We start from the raw sequence: 15,791 nt of genomic DNA on the forward strand, positions 1-15,791 counted from the left end.
TGCAGCAACAGATACTACTTACCCAGAATAGCCTCTAGTGTATTGAGCTGCTCAATGATTAAAACTCCGCAAGGCCTTGAGTGCATAATTAAGAAGTTTTAATAAAGTGCTATTGTTAAAACAATTTTGTATTTTAATTTTTTAAAAAAAATTGTATTACAAGTTTGTATTACAAAATTATTGTATTAAAAATAAATTTTAAAATAAAAAATTGTATTAAAATTTTTGCTACAAGTTCTGATTGTTGTTTTGACCTTTTAGAGTGTTGTAACATCCTTTTAACATGTTTGAACCCATTGGTGCGTTGCTGTACCATCTCCATCACTTGCATGGTGGTTTGAGTAGATCATGATCAGGAAATGGCCTCAAGTTACACTGGGGCCAGGGTTTATGTTAGGTGTTGGGACATTTCTTTCCATGGGAAGGATTGTAAAGCTTTGGAACAGGCTGCCCGGGGAAGTGGTGCAGTAACTATCCCTGAAAGCATTCTAAGAAACATGTGGATGTGGCACTTGAGGGCCTGGTTTAGTGGTGAACAGAGTGGGTGCTGGTTGATGGTTGGACTTGATGACCTTAGAGTTCTTTTCCAACCTTAACAATTCCATGTTCTATTCTGGTCAGTGTATTTGATTAATCTGCTGTTGTGGTGTCAAAAGCCTGTTTCCTCTTGTGCTTTACGTCCCTTTGTCACTTTGAGAGTCATAATTAGATCTTGCAAATCACATTTGGTTTTTGTGAGGTGTTTCAAGCTCCCAGGCTGGGCTCAGTGATTTTTTTTTTCCATGCATCCCTGTAGATCCTTTTCTCTGTCTCAAACCTGACAGTGGCAGAGGCTCACAGGGTGCAGTTTATCTGGATTCTTGTTCTTTACCGTCACTGTCAATGCATCTGACTTGAAATGGAAATCATGGGCCAGTTTACCCTACATTTGGAAATACAGCAAATCTTTATAAATAGGCAAAACATTGTTAATCTGTTCAGTGTTTTTTCACTTCTCAAGAAAATATCAAATAAAGGGAAGAAAGGGAAGTCTCCATATATAATAAAAAAGGTCAAACTTCCCTTGTGTAAAGTTCTTTTGCATTTTTCATCCCCACTATAAAGTTGAAGAAGATGGTTACATTTACATTTTATTTGAAACCCATTCATTATTTTAAATTACTTGAGTTCTGCGTATATCTCCTTCAGTGTCTGATCTTCCATCAGAAACAGCTGCACAGATCTTTCAGCCTTGCTGTTCTCCTATTTAATAATAGAGTATTAAGATACTTGGCATTACCAGAGTAAACTGTGGTCACTGGTAATTCTCCTGACTGTATTCCCATAGTTAATGAATTTTTGTGTGTGTGCAATGTATTACTGCAATCATATCTGATACTGGTGTGTGTGAAGCTGGAGTCTGAAAGTTGGAACCACTTTACTCAAAAGAATTTTCATTTTAAAAATCCTTAAGGTTGTGGGCAATTCATTAGGCTATGCAAGTTTTTTTACTGCCAGTGCAGGCCATAAAACCAACTTAAAATGCTGCTTTTCTGTGGAAATCATGCATAGACTGAGAATGTCTGCAGATGTAACAAGATACAGAGAAGAAAAGTAGAGACCCGTTCTAGAGCTGTGTAACTGGGTAGTATAACTGCCCTACATACGGGTTTCCAAATGCAACTGGTCTCAATTTCCTACTTTTTTCTTAGTTCCGAAGTGGTGCGTGACCCCGCCCTGCCATGTGCTGGCTGGGGATGCCCTGCGGAGGCATGGCTGTGTCCCAGGAGCAGATGGAAGGGAAGGGGCAGGCATCTGCCTGGAGCTCTGCTGATGCTCTCCCTGCTCAGAATGCATTCTGTCATGTGAGCTGCATGCTTGTGCATTTAGGTGGTTTTAAAAAAAAGCTGTTTGTTGCTGGTTGTGCTTAGACCAGAGCTGCCCTCTGTGGGTGCAGGAGAGTGTCCCCCCACCCTGCCCATGAATATGCTGGAGCAGGCAGGGGAATGAACTCAGGGTAGGTGGCAAAAGGTTAAGAACCCCTCTTGGTTTCGCAGTGCTGGATCACAGAATCTCAGAATGGTTTAGGTTGAAAGGGACCTTAAGGATCGTCTCATTGCATAGCAACCCTCCTCTAGACCAGGTTGCTCCATGCCCAGTCTAACCCAGCCTTGAACACTTCCAGCCACAGCTTCTCTGGAGAACCTGTGCTAAGGCCTCGGCACCCCTACAGGGAGGAATTCCTTCCCTCTGGCAGTGGGAAGCCATTCGCCTTTGTCCCGCATTGCAGGCTTATTCTTCGCTTCCAAGCTTCAGTGGTTCTGGTACATCTGTGAACAATGGCAGGTGTGAACTGGGTACCAAGTGTCATTTTCATACACTGCCCAAATGGCACTGACAGCTCTAGCTAGATTTTTTTTTCATGGCACACCCATAGATACTCACACTCTAGAGCCTTCTGTTACAGCTAACTTTTCTCTTTCTATACACAGAGAACTAAAATCCAGGAGGGCTGCATCCAAGCTCCCACTGTTTACATTTCACATGTTGTCCCTCTCAGCTCCAAGTATATTTTGGAATAAACAACGCATGTTTTGCCGCTCCTTTTTGTGTTTCTCAAATATGTTTTGGTGACATGCCATTTGAAGGATATTTTAGTTATCTTCATAACTTGAAATGCTTTAATGATGGAATTTCATGAGCAAACACAGTCATATTAGTTTTTCACTGGTTTACTTACAGTGGCCATGTTTATTGGGAGAATCTTTCCAACCCTGTAGGATTTCAAGGAAACAGCACAGAATCCTGGGATATTCAAGAATGTGGAATGAGAAACTTTGTCTCTCTGTATCAGTTACCACCTCGACTGAGGCTCTGAAGGCATTATCCTGTGAAGGCTGGGGTTGAACACCAGCCTTAGTTTTTAGTAATGAGTGATCTAAATCTGGAGGCTTAAAAAGTCAAAATTCATAGTTATTGGTGGTTCTGGAGTCAATTTTGTTACTGACAAAAGTAAGAAAATCCCCAAAGTCAACTGGGATGTACATTCTGTAATGGAGTTTGTGGTAACCTTATTTCCTTGATCTGGATAAACAGGTTTTCATTTCTTTCACCTGTACTTTAAACACCCTGTCAGTATTTTGAGCAGTCTGGTAAATGATTTATTAATACTGTAATGCTTACCATAATTTCTGTAAGTCAGACTATATTACCAAGAATTTATTGGATGGCATATCGCAAACTATGACTAAACAAGCCTTTTGGCATAACCCTAATATTTCTCAGCTTTCAGGTAGTAAATGAGTTTGGTTTAATGGATTATTCTGTCTGTGAAGAGCCTTGAAATTTAATGCTTCACCTGACAGGGAGCTTGCCTGCATTTTGAAGAAGCTGCAGTTTTTCAGGGAATGAGCAGAAGTTACCCTGAGTCCATAATGGGGCCAGGATCTCTTTTCCTACATGGGTCACTGTTTCAGGCATGGTTGTCACCTCACCTCCCAAAGTGGCCTGGATTTTCTTAGGGAATTTGTCTCTTCCACAGGCTTGGGTCCCAGCTTGGGTTCCTACCTTCATTACCTGGAAGGGAGACAGGGAGGTGTTGAGTGTGAGCTTGCCATGGAGCCCTTGGTGGCCTGGGACACAAGCTGCCAGGTATTGCTGCTCGTCTCAGCCTTTCTCCTCAAAAATCCCAAGGCTGTGGGCTCCCTTCCCTGAAGAAAAAGCAGGCTTCTGCACAGGAGTCCATCTGTGCTTCTAACCCACAAAATGAGGAAGCGCCTGCTGATTGGGTTGGACATTCTCAAAATGATCTAGTCTCTTTCCAGTATTAGTTGTAATCATTTGAACCTTCCACCTTCTTCTTGTGCTGAGAGCATAGGTGTGTATTTGCCAGGTCACAGTGAAGTACTTGCAGGTGAAGGACGGCAGGTACCGACAGCTACGTCACACTGGGTCTTTCCAACCTCTCTACATTTCATGGATAGAGCGATTCTCTTGCGTGGCTGGAAATCATTCATTGTCCTCAGTGAGTGCATGTGTTCAGATCTGGAACTTATGTAAAATCATCATATGTTAATAGCTGTTAGGGAATATAATAAAGCTCATGTGTTACACACTAATTCTGGCTTGGATTTCCTAGCACTGCATGCCTGATTTGTGGAGCTGAACGTTTCTTCAAATAGCTTATGCTTGGTCACATCAAAAATCACTTAATCTCAGTGGGTGTATTGACAGCCCAGTTTAATTAAACAGTAATTGTTTTCCACTTGATGAGCCCTGAGAATTCCTATTTTAGTTAGACTGTGAGTGAAGCCATGGAGCTGCTTTATAGCTATTAATGTGTGTTTCACTGGAATTTTCATAATGGGTGGCCTGTGGCAGCCACAGCTTATATAACACATCATACAGCTGAGCGAAGCTGTTGGATACTCTGGGATTCTGTTCACAGTGTGGAATTCTGGTTACATTTCTCCTCTGCTATGTTCTAAGTGAGAAAACAAAATTGTATCTCAGTGCGTAATATCTGCAATTTTCACCCCGCACTGTTCAAACTTGCCTGGGGAGGGGAGAGAGAAGACTGGGTGTGGAATTAAGGGGATCAGCGGGAGGTGGCGGCAGATCACCGCGGGCTGGGCCGGGAGAGCTCCTCCCTGCCCAGTCCTCGAACTGTGGGGGCTGTTTTTTTGGTGAATGTGAGAGGCTGGATGTGCCCTGGCTACATGCACTGGGACCCAGAAGCCAACCCTACCCCCAGCCCCCTTTGTCCCCTTAATTTGTCTCCCCAGTTCATAATGCTGTGTTTTACTGCAGTGGCACTTGAGCCTTTTTTTTTTTCCCCTCAGTCATTTAATTCTCCTCCCCTAACTCCAGTGTGCATATCCTCATTTGATCAGTCCTTTTTGGTTAACTTAAATTAAAACTGAAAACAAGAGGCTTGTGCCTGTTCATCTGGCAGAACCTGAGTGGTATAAAGTATATTATTCCTCTTGACTGGTCCCTGTGTTGCCATCCTTTAGAAGCGGCTCAGCAGCACAACAAACACAAACCTAACATTTGTCAGGTCATTTTGGAGACGCTGATACATGAGGTTTTCCTAAAAGCCTGTGTGAAACAATGTAAAAGAAGCATGTTCAGCTCCTGTTGGGAAAATAATCTGACTTTTGCCCGAGGTTGCCTAAAGCATCCTTAGTATTACTTCATTTTTCTGCTTTCTAATGCACACCATCCTCTATGTGAATTTCTGTAACTCTTCCTCTGCCCACTATTTTGTTTGACTTTTTTCGGTTTTCCCCAGGCAATCCTGTCAGTCTTCAATTCAGTCATCTTGGTCTCACAGTATAGTGTAGTCTCTAAACTTTTAATATAAAGATTAACCCTTCAATATTGGCGTATCCTTAGTAGCAGCCTTGCCTTTATTTTGTCTTTAAACTGAGTTGATATTTATTGAAAAGGGTTTATAAGCTTTTAAAATTTTAAACATGAAGAGGGAAAGATCAGTGGGTAAACAAAGTCTGTAATTCTACATCCAGAACAGATTCTCACATATTGTCTGGTTTTTCCAATGTGCAGTACTGTGAAGTAGCTGACGAACAGATCCATCTGCCTCAATGAAATAAAAGTGTATTGATCTGCCTAAGTGAAATATGCTGGGATTGCTGAAGTGCATATCTGGCTTTGACAAGGAGATGGATGGACCATTTTAGCAGCAAAACATTTTCTTGTTGTTGAGGAACTATCTTGTCTATAAAGAATAATTTGTAGTTAGAAATGGAAAATACTTTTCCTGCTGGAGATTACTCCATTTGTTTCCATATTCCATGACCTGTTGTGCTCATTATGCTGCAGGAAGCAAATCCCAAGTTTTACAAGGAACAGTTAATGCTGGTAAAATAGGGAATTGAGGTGGGGACTGTGGAATTGCTGTGCATTCCTGGGAAGGGGTTGGTTGGAGAACTGCATTAGTGGGAATTGCTGTTGCTTGTATAACTGCTGGACAGCCACAAGGACAATGCTAAGGTGTTGTCCTAATACTGCAAAATGCCTTTTGTGTGTTTGGAAGTAATTTTTAAATAAATGACAGTGTTTAAGGAGATGGGAAGTTGATTTCATTTGGAGCTCAGGACTTGTGTTCGGCACGGTATGTGCTGCTTGTTCAGAGGGTGTGCTGGGCTTAATCTCTCCTTGCCTGAGGGTTTAAGGTGATTTTGTGTGTGTTTTGCTTAATCTGTGAATATCACTATCCTCTCTGAAGGGCTGATAAGTTATCTTGGTTCCACTTTGAAATGCTCATCGTGGCATGGTTTTGTTTGGAGGGAAGACGGTGCAGATTGAAATTCAGTTTGCTGGTGGTGAGTGGTGGTTGCTGAGGGTATGTTTGAGAGTTGAGAACAAGATTTGGAATGCCCTCACCTTGGCCAAAAGGGAAGGGAAGGTATAAACTTGCCCCAACCAAAACATGCAACCAGCTTTGCAGAAGTGCCACATGGTTGGGAAAACTAGGTTAGTGGTGGGAGGGTTTTGATGATTTGGGACTTTTTCCAAATTTGACATATATGTAAGTACGGTAATTGATTGAAGATGTATGTGAATGGGCCTTGTATGAGGACTGCTGTGGGGTCTGTGATCTATTTGAGGTGATCTCCTCAGCAACTTTGAGCTCACAGGCTTCAAAGGCTCCTGTCAGAAATGCTTCTGGGGCAGGTTTAGGCATTTCATAACCTGTTGGTGATGTAATTTTACAGGAGCAATTGTCTGTTCCAGCCTTTTTCCCTGCTGTTGTGCTACACCAGCATCCATCTGCTGCTGCCCATTTCCTTCTCTAGGTTTGGAGACAAAGGTTGAGCTTTTTCCCTAAAGCCCTGAGTGTTCTGCTGTAGTGCGTAACTTAAATTTACCAAGATCACTGAACCCTATTTACTGTGTTTTCTGGGAGGCTGACAGGGTAGAAAAGATTGGTTTGTACCCTCCTGTCTGAAGGATGAGGCAGTAATACAAGAGCTCAGTTGTTTTTGTGCTGAAGGGGCCATGGTTCTCCAGTGATGTGACAGATTCACTAATGATACCTGACAGAAGCATTGTAAAGGAGTAATTGTAAAAAAAACCAATCCCCTTCTATTATGCAATGTTTTTAAGAAGGAAATATTTTCTTTTTATAATTTGAAGAATGCAAGTTCCCATGTGACAAAATATTGAACTCAGGTGACTGGTGAGTAGGTGTAAATTGAATGAAAACTACTTCAAAATACAGTGAAATAGTTTCTTGTCTGTAGAGACTTTGAATTTTGGTAATAGGTTTTTGTATCTTAATAGTTTATATTAATTTTCAAACAATTCCAGACTATTGTCACTGTCTTGTTCGGGAGATGAGGGGGAATGGTTGTTAGTCAGCTCTGCTTAAAACCACTGTGCCAGAAGAAATTCTTCTCTGTCATGGTGGTGAGGCCCTGGCACAGGGTGCCCAGAGGAGCTGTTGCTGCCCCATCTCTGGCAGCATTCAAGGCCAGGTTGGTTGGGGCTTGGAGCAACCTGGGATTGTGGAAGGTGTCTCTGCCCATGGCAAGGGGTGAAACAAGATGAGCTTTAATGTTCCTTTCTGACATAAACCATTCTGGGATTCTGTGATTTGATAGCACAAAATGATATTTTCCATCGAGGTTGTTGTATTTAAAACAACACAATGCTTCCTACTGTGTGCTTTTTCTGAAACTTCTATAGCAGTGAAACACAGTTCTTATTGTGAGATCCTGCTTTAAATTTATTCTAATTTATTCTTTTTTCTTTCTAAGGAAAAGTCATCAACAAGGACTTGCGCCACTACCTGAGCCTTCAGTTCCAGAAGGGCTCGATAGACCACAAACTCCAGCAAGTGATCAGAGACAATCTCTATTTGAGAACCATCCCTTGTAAGTATGTAAAGATCAGCCTCATTTCATCAGTTCCTGCTAACTCCCACATAATTTGTGAGCTTGAAATGCCTTCTCTCTTAATCTGATTTAGAGTTTTACCTTGTCGTGGAGACTTCTGGCTTTGCTACAGTAGCTTCACATTTGAAGTTGCCATGAATTGGTGCAGCCAGTATGGACTGAAAACCAGCAAAAACTTGAGAATTCAAAGTTCAGATTGTTTCAGTAATATCTGTGTGTTGCTCTTCACAAGTTCGTCAGTAGTTGTTAGAATGACCCTGGCCACTGCAAGAAATCTTTCTCAGCATGATCAAGCAGTGCCAAAACGTCTGGAATTTTGTCAATGTATTGGGGTTTTTTTTCTTCACAAAGAGCAAACTGAGACCTTGAGTGTCAAGTGCATTCGGCAGAGCAAGGCAGCTGAAAGGAGGATGGGAGGAGGGGTTGGGTGAAAAGGGGTGACAGTGGCAGAACGTACAGGCAGACTGTTTGCTCATCCTGAGAAGACTGATTGAAAAGGCTCATTGTTGGCTGTTTAAATATTCATTGCACTAAAAACTTTGTCAAGTAAAGTTTTTGTATCTACAGGAATTATGCTCTCTTCTCTCTGAGCACGCCTGAGAGTTAGTGGCTTTCTTAAACTGCATTTCACTATTACTAGCTTTTATTTACTAGCTCTTGTTCATGCTGCTGCCTGAAAAAAATGATACATGCTTTTAAAATGCTATTAGATGGTAGGCAGTAATGAATAGTAATGAATCAGTGAAGTCCTTTCAGGAGAGCTTTAATTAAGCCATTACAACTATGGGAGGCCTATTTTTATAGACAAAACGCTTTGAGAACCTCTGCACTAACCCAGCAATTTACTGATAAAGTTTACCTACAGCCAGGGGTTGGAGTGTTGCTGAATTGCACTCTGAATTGTAGGTTAAAAAATAAATTCTATGCCGAGTTATAGATTTGGTGGCCCAAAAATCAAATGTGTTTGGTCATGATGACCTCATTGCAAATTAGAGAGTTGGTGCTGGTGGAAATAGGGAAAGATGCAGCACCCTTACATCTGGGTTAAAATAAAAATAACACAGCTGTTCCCAGAATCCCAGAACTGGGATTGCATGGCCCAGGTGTCGTCAGCTGCCACAAAAGTTGTTTTTGGTTTACTGACCGTAAGAAAGAATTCTCTCTTAATTGCCACCTCACCCAGCTGCTTCTCTCCTCCTCCCCCAATACCAGAAATGTCGTTCCTATGTAATTTCCTGGCTCAGTTTTTGTACGTTGTTGTTCACTTGCTTACCAGTTGTTTTAACTCTTACTGGAGTGACATCATCTTTGTATAAAGATTTGAAAATACATTGTTTTTACTGAACTGTACAGCATTTGGTAACAAGCAGCATTTAACTTTCTTACAAGAGTGTTTTTTCTCTGTGTTTGCAGGCACTACAAGGGCTCCCAGAGATGGGGAGGTCCCTGGGGTAGACTATAATTTCATTCCTGTTGAGCAGTTTAAAGCGTTGGAAGAAAGTGGAGCCTTACTAGAAAGTGGAACGTATGATGGTATGCTGGTCATGTTTAATGGAATGGGAATAAGGACCCAGTACTTGAGTCCAGGATCTTAGTCCAAGTGTAGCTCCTTGTGGTACCACTTTTCCCGCTCGCTTGATGGTCATGACAGTAGTAGAGACAATAGTTAGTCTGTTTTTGGGTTACTGTGAAGAGGAGGAGCAATCTCGTTTTAAAGCTTTCTAATAATCTGCAGATTGTCCTTTCAACCACTCTTAATACCACCAGATTATTTTCCCCGTTGCATTTTTGGGAAGCATTCTGAAAAGGTTTGTCTGTGCCTGGTACAAATTTAAGAGAATTTAGTCAATTTTGTGTACACCGTAGAGAACAGAGCCATGTTCTCCTCTCAGGTGTGCATCAAAACAACAAAATGCAAGAGAAATTCTGACCCAGCAGGGAAACAAAAGCATTTTTCAATGGAAAGTTGAACAGCACTAGACCAGATTGTCCAAATCTGTAGGAAAGTTGGGTTTGTTTGGGTGAGAAAAAACATTGTAATGGAGATGGTGAAAAAAGAAAAGATGTCAAAAGTAGACAATCATGTGAAAGGCTCTGTGCCTCTTGTTTTCCTCATCCCACACTATCTGTTAATATTGTCCAGTCTGTGGAAATCTCCTAAGCAAATTTAGGCTAAACTAGTAGGTTTTTTTCTTTATTCCTGAGCTGCACTTTATCTGGCTGTCCCCTCTCTGAGCCTTGCCCTTGCTTGATACTTGCAGAAGGGTTTTCTTTCTATAGGTATGTACGTGGTCAAAACCATATCCAGGCACTAAAAGTTATCCCAGCAAGAATTCTGGGAAGCTTCCTTGCTTCATGTTCAATTCCCTAATAAAAATCATATGAGCAGTCAGGAGAGAGGTCAATTGCTGAAATTCTTTTCCAGAAAACAGCAGACGATTCCTTTGTACTTTAGATTAAAATATTGAAGGAAAAATCTGTTCCTTTTTCTGAAGTAAAAATATTAGCATATTGATATGAAGATGTTGATATGAAGCCATATCAACATCTTTGTTTTGCCAAGTGTATTGTCAGTAGAAAATCGCAAGTGTTGAAAATCAATTACTCATTAACTGGTTTTATGGAAATAAATACCTCATGTCTGCATAAAATTAATTTGCTTTTTGACTTCAGTATTTCTGTTGCTCTAAATCCATTTTTTTCTTTAAAAAACTTGTAGCAGGATAAAAGTTTTCAGGTAACCTCTTGTTTTCTGACAACTAGTGCTGCATTAGCAAGAAGTCAGTGTATGAATAAATAGGCTTTGACTCTTGATTGGGTTTTGGTAGTGCTGATGTCTTCTTTGAGTCTTTAAAATTTCACCAAAATACGTTTGCGAGGGCACTAAACTGGTAACAGCCACTGCTAGTGTCTTCAGCAGTATCAGTGCTTCAGTGATCCTGAATTCTGTTTCATTTTCAGGTAATTTTTATGGAACTCCAAAGCCTCCAGCAGAGCCCAGCCCCTTTCAGCCTGATCCAGTGGATCAAGTTCTTTTTGACAATGATTTTGATACTGAATCGCAGAGGAAAAGAACCACATCTGTCAGCAAAATGCAAAGGATGGAAAGTTCTCTCCCTGAAGAGGAGGAAGAGGAGGAAAAGGAAGCAGTTAATGGCAGCGGAGGGATAGGTTGGTTGACAAGGGAAGAAATTCCCTGGAGTATGTTATGAATGGATAAGGACCATACAAAAAACATTCGTGCTTCCTTAGTTTTGGTGAAATATGAAGGCAGTTTCTATTCAGGCTGATGCTTCTACTTGATTTTGAGATGACCTTTTAAAAAGAACCAGCTGTTCTCCCAGCCAGATGTGCAGTTGCATCATAAAATGCACTGCTTGGTCAAGGACATGCGGGGCTGCATATGGGCCAGTTACACAAGCAGGAAGGAAAAATTTGTCCACTCTGAGAGAGTGGACAAATAACAGAGTCCTTCACAGTGTAGAATTCATACCCTGCAAATATTACTGTTGAATTTTGAAGCAATCACTGAATTTGTACACAGGAGATTTTAAGGAAGTGATTGGTTGAAGGGGCAACATTGGCTCATACTGTAAAATTTTCAGATGATTTTTCATAGGGGAACTACCACACAACCTGAAACCACCCAAGGGGGAGCTCGTGGGGAGAAACAAAGCCAAGCGTGTTGAGGCTGGAGCAGTGTCCAGCAGGAATTTCTGGGATTGGCAAGATGCCCTTTTCCTTTTCTGTCATGGTTACTTATCTGGAGGGGGAAGAGTTGATGGTGGAGAGGGACTATCATCACATTGCATTTGCAGCTGATCCTTTGTGTGACTGTTTAGGACAGAGTTACACTGACCAGACCTGACCTAATCTTGTCATTTTCAGGGCTGGCAACACGACAGAGGGGCCAGTGGTCAGGCTGGTGGCTGGGTGAAGGTCACGGACATCATCATGTCACAGAGAGTATCAAGCATAACCTCTGTTCTGAAGGGTAGAGGCTTCTATTTAAAGTTTCCTGCAGGAATTTTTGGGATCTTTTTCTAGTTGTGGCTTGTAGGAAGGTGTTGTTTATTTTACAGGCAGTTTGGGTCTTCTCTACATTTCCTTCTGATTCTTTGAGGAATAGTTTTGGATTTTTTTTTTTATTGTTTTATGGCATTACAAACACTGTTCTCTCTGTAGAAATGGCAACAGAGCATAGTCAACTTGGATTTCTGCCAGTGTTGATTTTTCAGAGTAGGCTCAGGCACATAATACAAGGTTAATTCTGTTTGGCAGGGGAAGAGCAGAGTTCAGTCTTTTCATGTCAGCTTTTCAAAGTTCACAGCTGAAAAAAAAAGTGAAAAAAATGCACATCGCATACAGGGACGTGTTTGACATCCACTCATAGCCAGATTAAGAGGGTGGTTCTTTGTGAGAAACAACATAAGCATCTGACAAACACTTTCCCTGAACAACTGCAGAAAACAAAGAAAAACATTCAGATTCTCCTGACTGGATGAAACCTGTTCCCAGCTACAACCAGACAAGCAGCAACATGGACTTCAGAAATTATTTGTCAAGGGATGAGACCCTGGAACCACTACCCAAGAACTGGGAAATGGCCTACACGGACACTGGCATGATCTACTTCATTGAGTGAGTAACTCGCTCCTTGAAGGAGAGAAGTGCTGGTGGTTGGAAAGCTTGCTCTTTCACCTCTCTTCTTCTCTTGCTGTTTCTGTTTCTTTATGAAATTTACTATTTTCTTACTGTTACATTCCTTAGTCAGTGTTGCACCCTCAGTACAATTGCCATTGTGCAGGAAGACCGTGTGGTTTCACCTGCAAAGTCAGTTTGTTTGTTCTAAGTTTTGTATCTCACAAATAGAAAGCTGGCTGAGTATTGCTATGGGACATGGAGACCTTCTCCATGTCAAATTTCTCTGAAATTTGAGACCTTGTTTAGCTTTTCTTCTCTGCTTGTGTTCCTTGGCTGGCAATGGATGTTTCAAAATACAAATAGCCCAGATGAAAGCCCAGGATAGGAAAGTAGCTCATGTGTGCACATGTAAAATTGCTGCATTTATGAGTTCTAAGGTAAAAATGAAACAGAAACCTTCCTGAGAGTTTAGCATATGAGGAGGCTAAAAATATATATTGTTTTCCTATCAGGTAGAAACAGCTGCTGTTCCCCTATGAGCTTTTGGGGGCTGGGGGGTGGATCTGTGCCTCTGACACTCCCTGTGAGCCCTGGAGAGTCTCCAGTGGGCTGGTGCCTTTTCTTTTTAGTATTTTATGATGTGACTGAGGCACAAATAAAGGTTGTATTATCTAAAGTCTTCAGTTTCCTACAATAGTAAATACTTGAAGGAAAGTTTCTTCAGTGTGAGGAAGTTCTCTTACTGGCATGTGTTCTGCTCCACAGTCACAACACCAAGACGACCACATGGCTTGATCCCCGACTCTGTAAGAAGGCCAAAGCTCCTGAAGATTGTGAAGATGGAGGTGAGATGTTCAGAAAGTCCGTGGTGTATTTTCCCTGGAGTAATAGAATCTGGTCAAACGAAAGGTTTATCTGCATTCCTGAGCAGAATATGAGATGTTTTGTTCCAGTTAGTGTCATTCTTAAGGAGAAAGCTGCACGTGAGTGATGATCTCACTGGAAACTGTTGTATAGGTGGAATATGGCAGAAGGAGAAGGTCCATAAGTAACAGAATATAGGAATAACAAAGAAGGTATGGCAAAATACATATTGCCAATGATAATTATTGCATGTGACATAGCATTTGAATGCAGAAGCTAAGGGAACAATCTGACTGATTGAAATTCCTTCAAGACTTACAGGTCAGTAGCCTCCAGGCAATTTCTGCAACCATTTCCTACAGGTGGGCAATTTAGTCTGCTAGAAAAGAGTATCAGGTATCTCTGTCTTCAGCAAAAGCCTGACATGTTCCAAAAGCTGAAGTAGGCTCAGAATGACCTGTCATCCTCCAAAATTGCCCAGCCTAACAGCCACGTATCCATAATAAAGCCAGCTGGAGCAATGGCTGCATACTGCTGCTCATTAAACATACGTGCAGCTCTTTAAACAGAGATGCAGGATATCCTTAAATTAATAGACCCATTGGGTCTTTAGTCAGACCCTGTGGAGCAATACTGGTATTAGTAATTGGTAACATGCTGTCATACGCTCGGGAAATTCCTGTTATTGTCAAACTTAGTGCAGCCTCAAACAAGATTGCAGGGCAAATTTATCCTTAAAATGTCTGGTTGACTGTATTCATTATTCTAGTTTAAATTTCCATAGTCAAGATAACTATAACAATAAACTTGATAAGCTGACCTCTCTGGTAACTGCTTATTACATTCAGTCAGTCATGAGCTGCTGACATCCTCCTACCAGATGCTGAATTTACCATAAAAAGGAGCTTTTTGCATGTAATTTTCAGTACAAACAGGTCTTTAAGTTTATTATGTGTTTAAAGTCGTGTGATTTCGTTGAATACAAGGCTCATCATTTAGTGCAAGAAAGAGTAAGATTTGCAGGGCTTCACATTCCCTGGAACAGGCTTTTACCTTTCATCGGAGAAGAAAACGGGACCTCTATTTTCCTCATATTTTTCATGAGCCGAGGTGTTCATTAATGAAAACTCTGATATTTGTGGATAGTTTTCCCCTGTAATGGAGAATTCGGTCTTTCTGATTGCAGAACTTCCTTATGGATGGGAGAAAATAGAAGACCCTCAATATGGGACATATTATGTTGAGTAAGTGCTAATTATTGATTTGGCATACATAAAAATTGAGCATACAATTCTGAAGTCCTTGATCCCCAGTAAGTAGAGATTGTAATGCAGTGAAAGGCCAGGTTAGACAGGGCTAGGAGCAACCTGGTCTCATATCCATGCTCATGGCAGGGGGTGGAACTGGATGAGCTTTAAGGTTCCTTCTAGTCCAAAGCATTCTATGATTCTGTGAAACTATTAAATATATCCAGGAAAAACAGTTCTGGGGTCACAAACTCCTGGCGCAAACTTCTGGTAGCACTGGCATGTGGGGAAATCTGCAGTGAGACCTTAAAGACTTAAGGACTGTTTTTCATCCGGGCAAGGAAAGCAAGTTGCAAACAAAATAATTTACAGATGGAAATGAGCTGATGTCATTTTTCTTAGCTTAACAAAAACAGAGTCACTTGACTTGAGAGTGGTGCCTGATAACTTTAAAAAAATAAAAATAACTTGTAGATCCTTGCTGTCTTCAAAGAGCCAAGTCAATAACCACTAAACTGCTGCAGGAGCTCTTTTGTATCTCCTTCAGGCCAGAGGAAATCAAATCCCTCCTTAACCATGGAGAAGAAAAATGGTAAAGTTGAAAATGTAGCTTCAGAAAACAAGCAAACATTTTTCACTTAGCAAACCCAAGGTATTTGAATTATGCCAAATTTGTTGGGTTTCCCCTCTTATGCTGTACTTCTCCGTGATCTGCTAGGGAAAAGGTGGTGCCTGAGTTTGTAAACAGTATCGGTAGATGGGTCAAGAGAAAAACCAGGTTCACTTAGATCTAAACTATTACAACTCTGCCTGATGATTACAGGAAGTAAAATTTTATTTGCCTCAAAGTAAGAATAAGCATATTTTCAGTATCGGTTATGAGAGGTTTTTTTGTTCATTTCTCCAGAGCATTCATTGACATAATAAAAGATAGTGTTTGTAGGTGTGGTTTTTGGGGGTTGTCTTTTTTGGGAAGTAGTCAGAATGTTTGCTGACTACTTGAAATCCTGACCTACCTTTTGTATGCCTGCAGTCATATTAACCAGAAAACTCAGTTTGAAAATCCAGTATTGGAAGCCAAAAGGAAAAAACAGCTAGGACAGACTGATGCTGGCCCTTCCAAATCAGGTATCAC

The 15,791-nt window shown here is 41.1% G+C and overlaps 1 protein-coding gene across 5 annotated transcripts in view; it reads left to right on the forward strand.

Annotated features, from left to right (window-relative positions):
* Positions 1 to 15,791, forward strand: part of MAGI3 (membrane associated guanylate kinase, WW and PDZ domain containing 3) — a 57,401-nt gene that overhangs the window by 19,078 nt on the left and 22,532 nt on the right. For 4 of the 5 annotated variants that reach the window (XM_030230918.2, XM_030230920.2, XM_030230919.2 and 1 more), the window contains exons 2-8: positions 7,764 to 7,880; positions 9,315 to 9,434; positions 10,863 to 11,072; positions 12,368 to 12,542; positions 13,311 to 13,390; positions 14,596 to 14,653; positions 15,690 to 15,784. In XM_030230918.2, coding sequence (XP_030086778.1) covers positions 7,764 to 7,880; positions 9,315 to 9,434; positions 10,863 to 11,072; positions 12,368 to 12,542; positions 13,311 to 13,390; positions 14,596 to 14,653; positions 15,690 to 15,784 — 855 coding nt within the window. Of the gene's footprint in view, positions 1 to 7,763; positions 7,881 to 9,314; positions 9,435 to 10,862; positions 11,073 to 11,552; positions 11,896 to 12,367; positions 12,543 to 13,310; positions 13,391 to 14,595; positions 14,654 to 15,689; positions 15,785 to 15,791 lie in introns of those variants that run through there. The other variant, XM_030230921.2, reaches the window with a different exon arrangement.

Source organism: Serinus canaria, chromosome 26 (genome assembly GCF_022539315.1).
Source record: "Serinus canaria isolate serCan28SL12 chromosome 26, serCan2020, whole genome shotgun sequence".
Lineage (NCBI taxonomy): Eukaryota > Metazoa > Chordata > Aves > Passeriformes > Fringillidae > Serinus > Serinus canaria.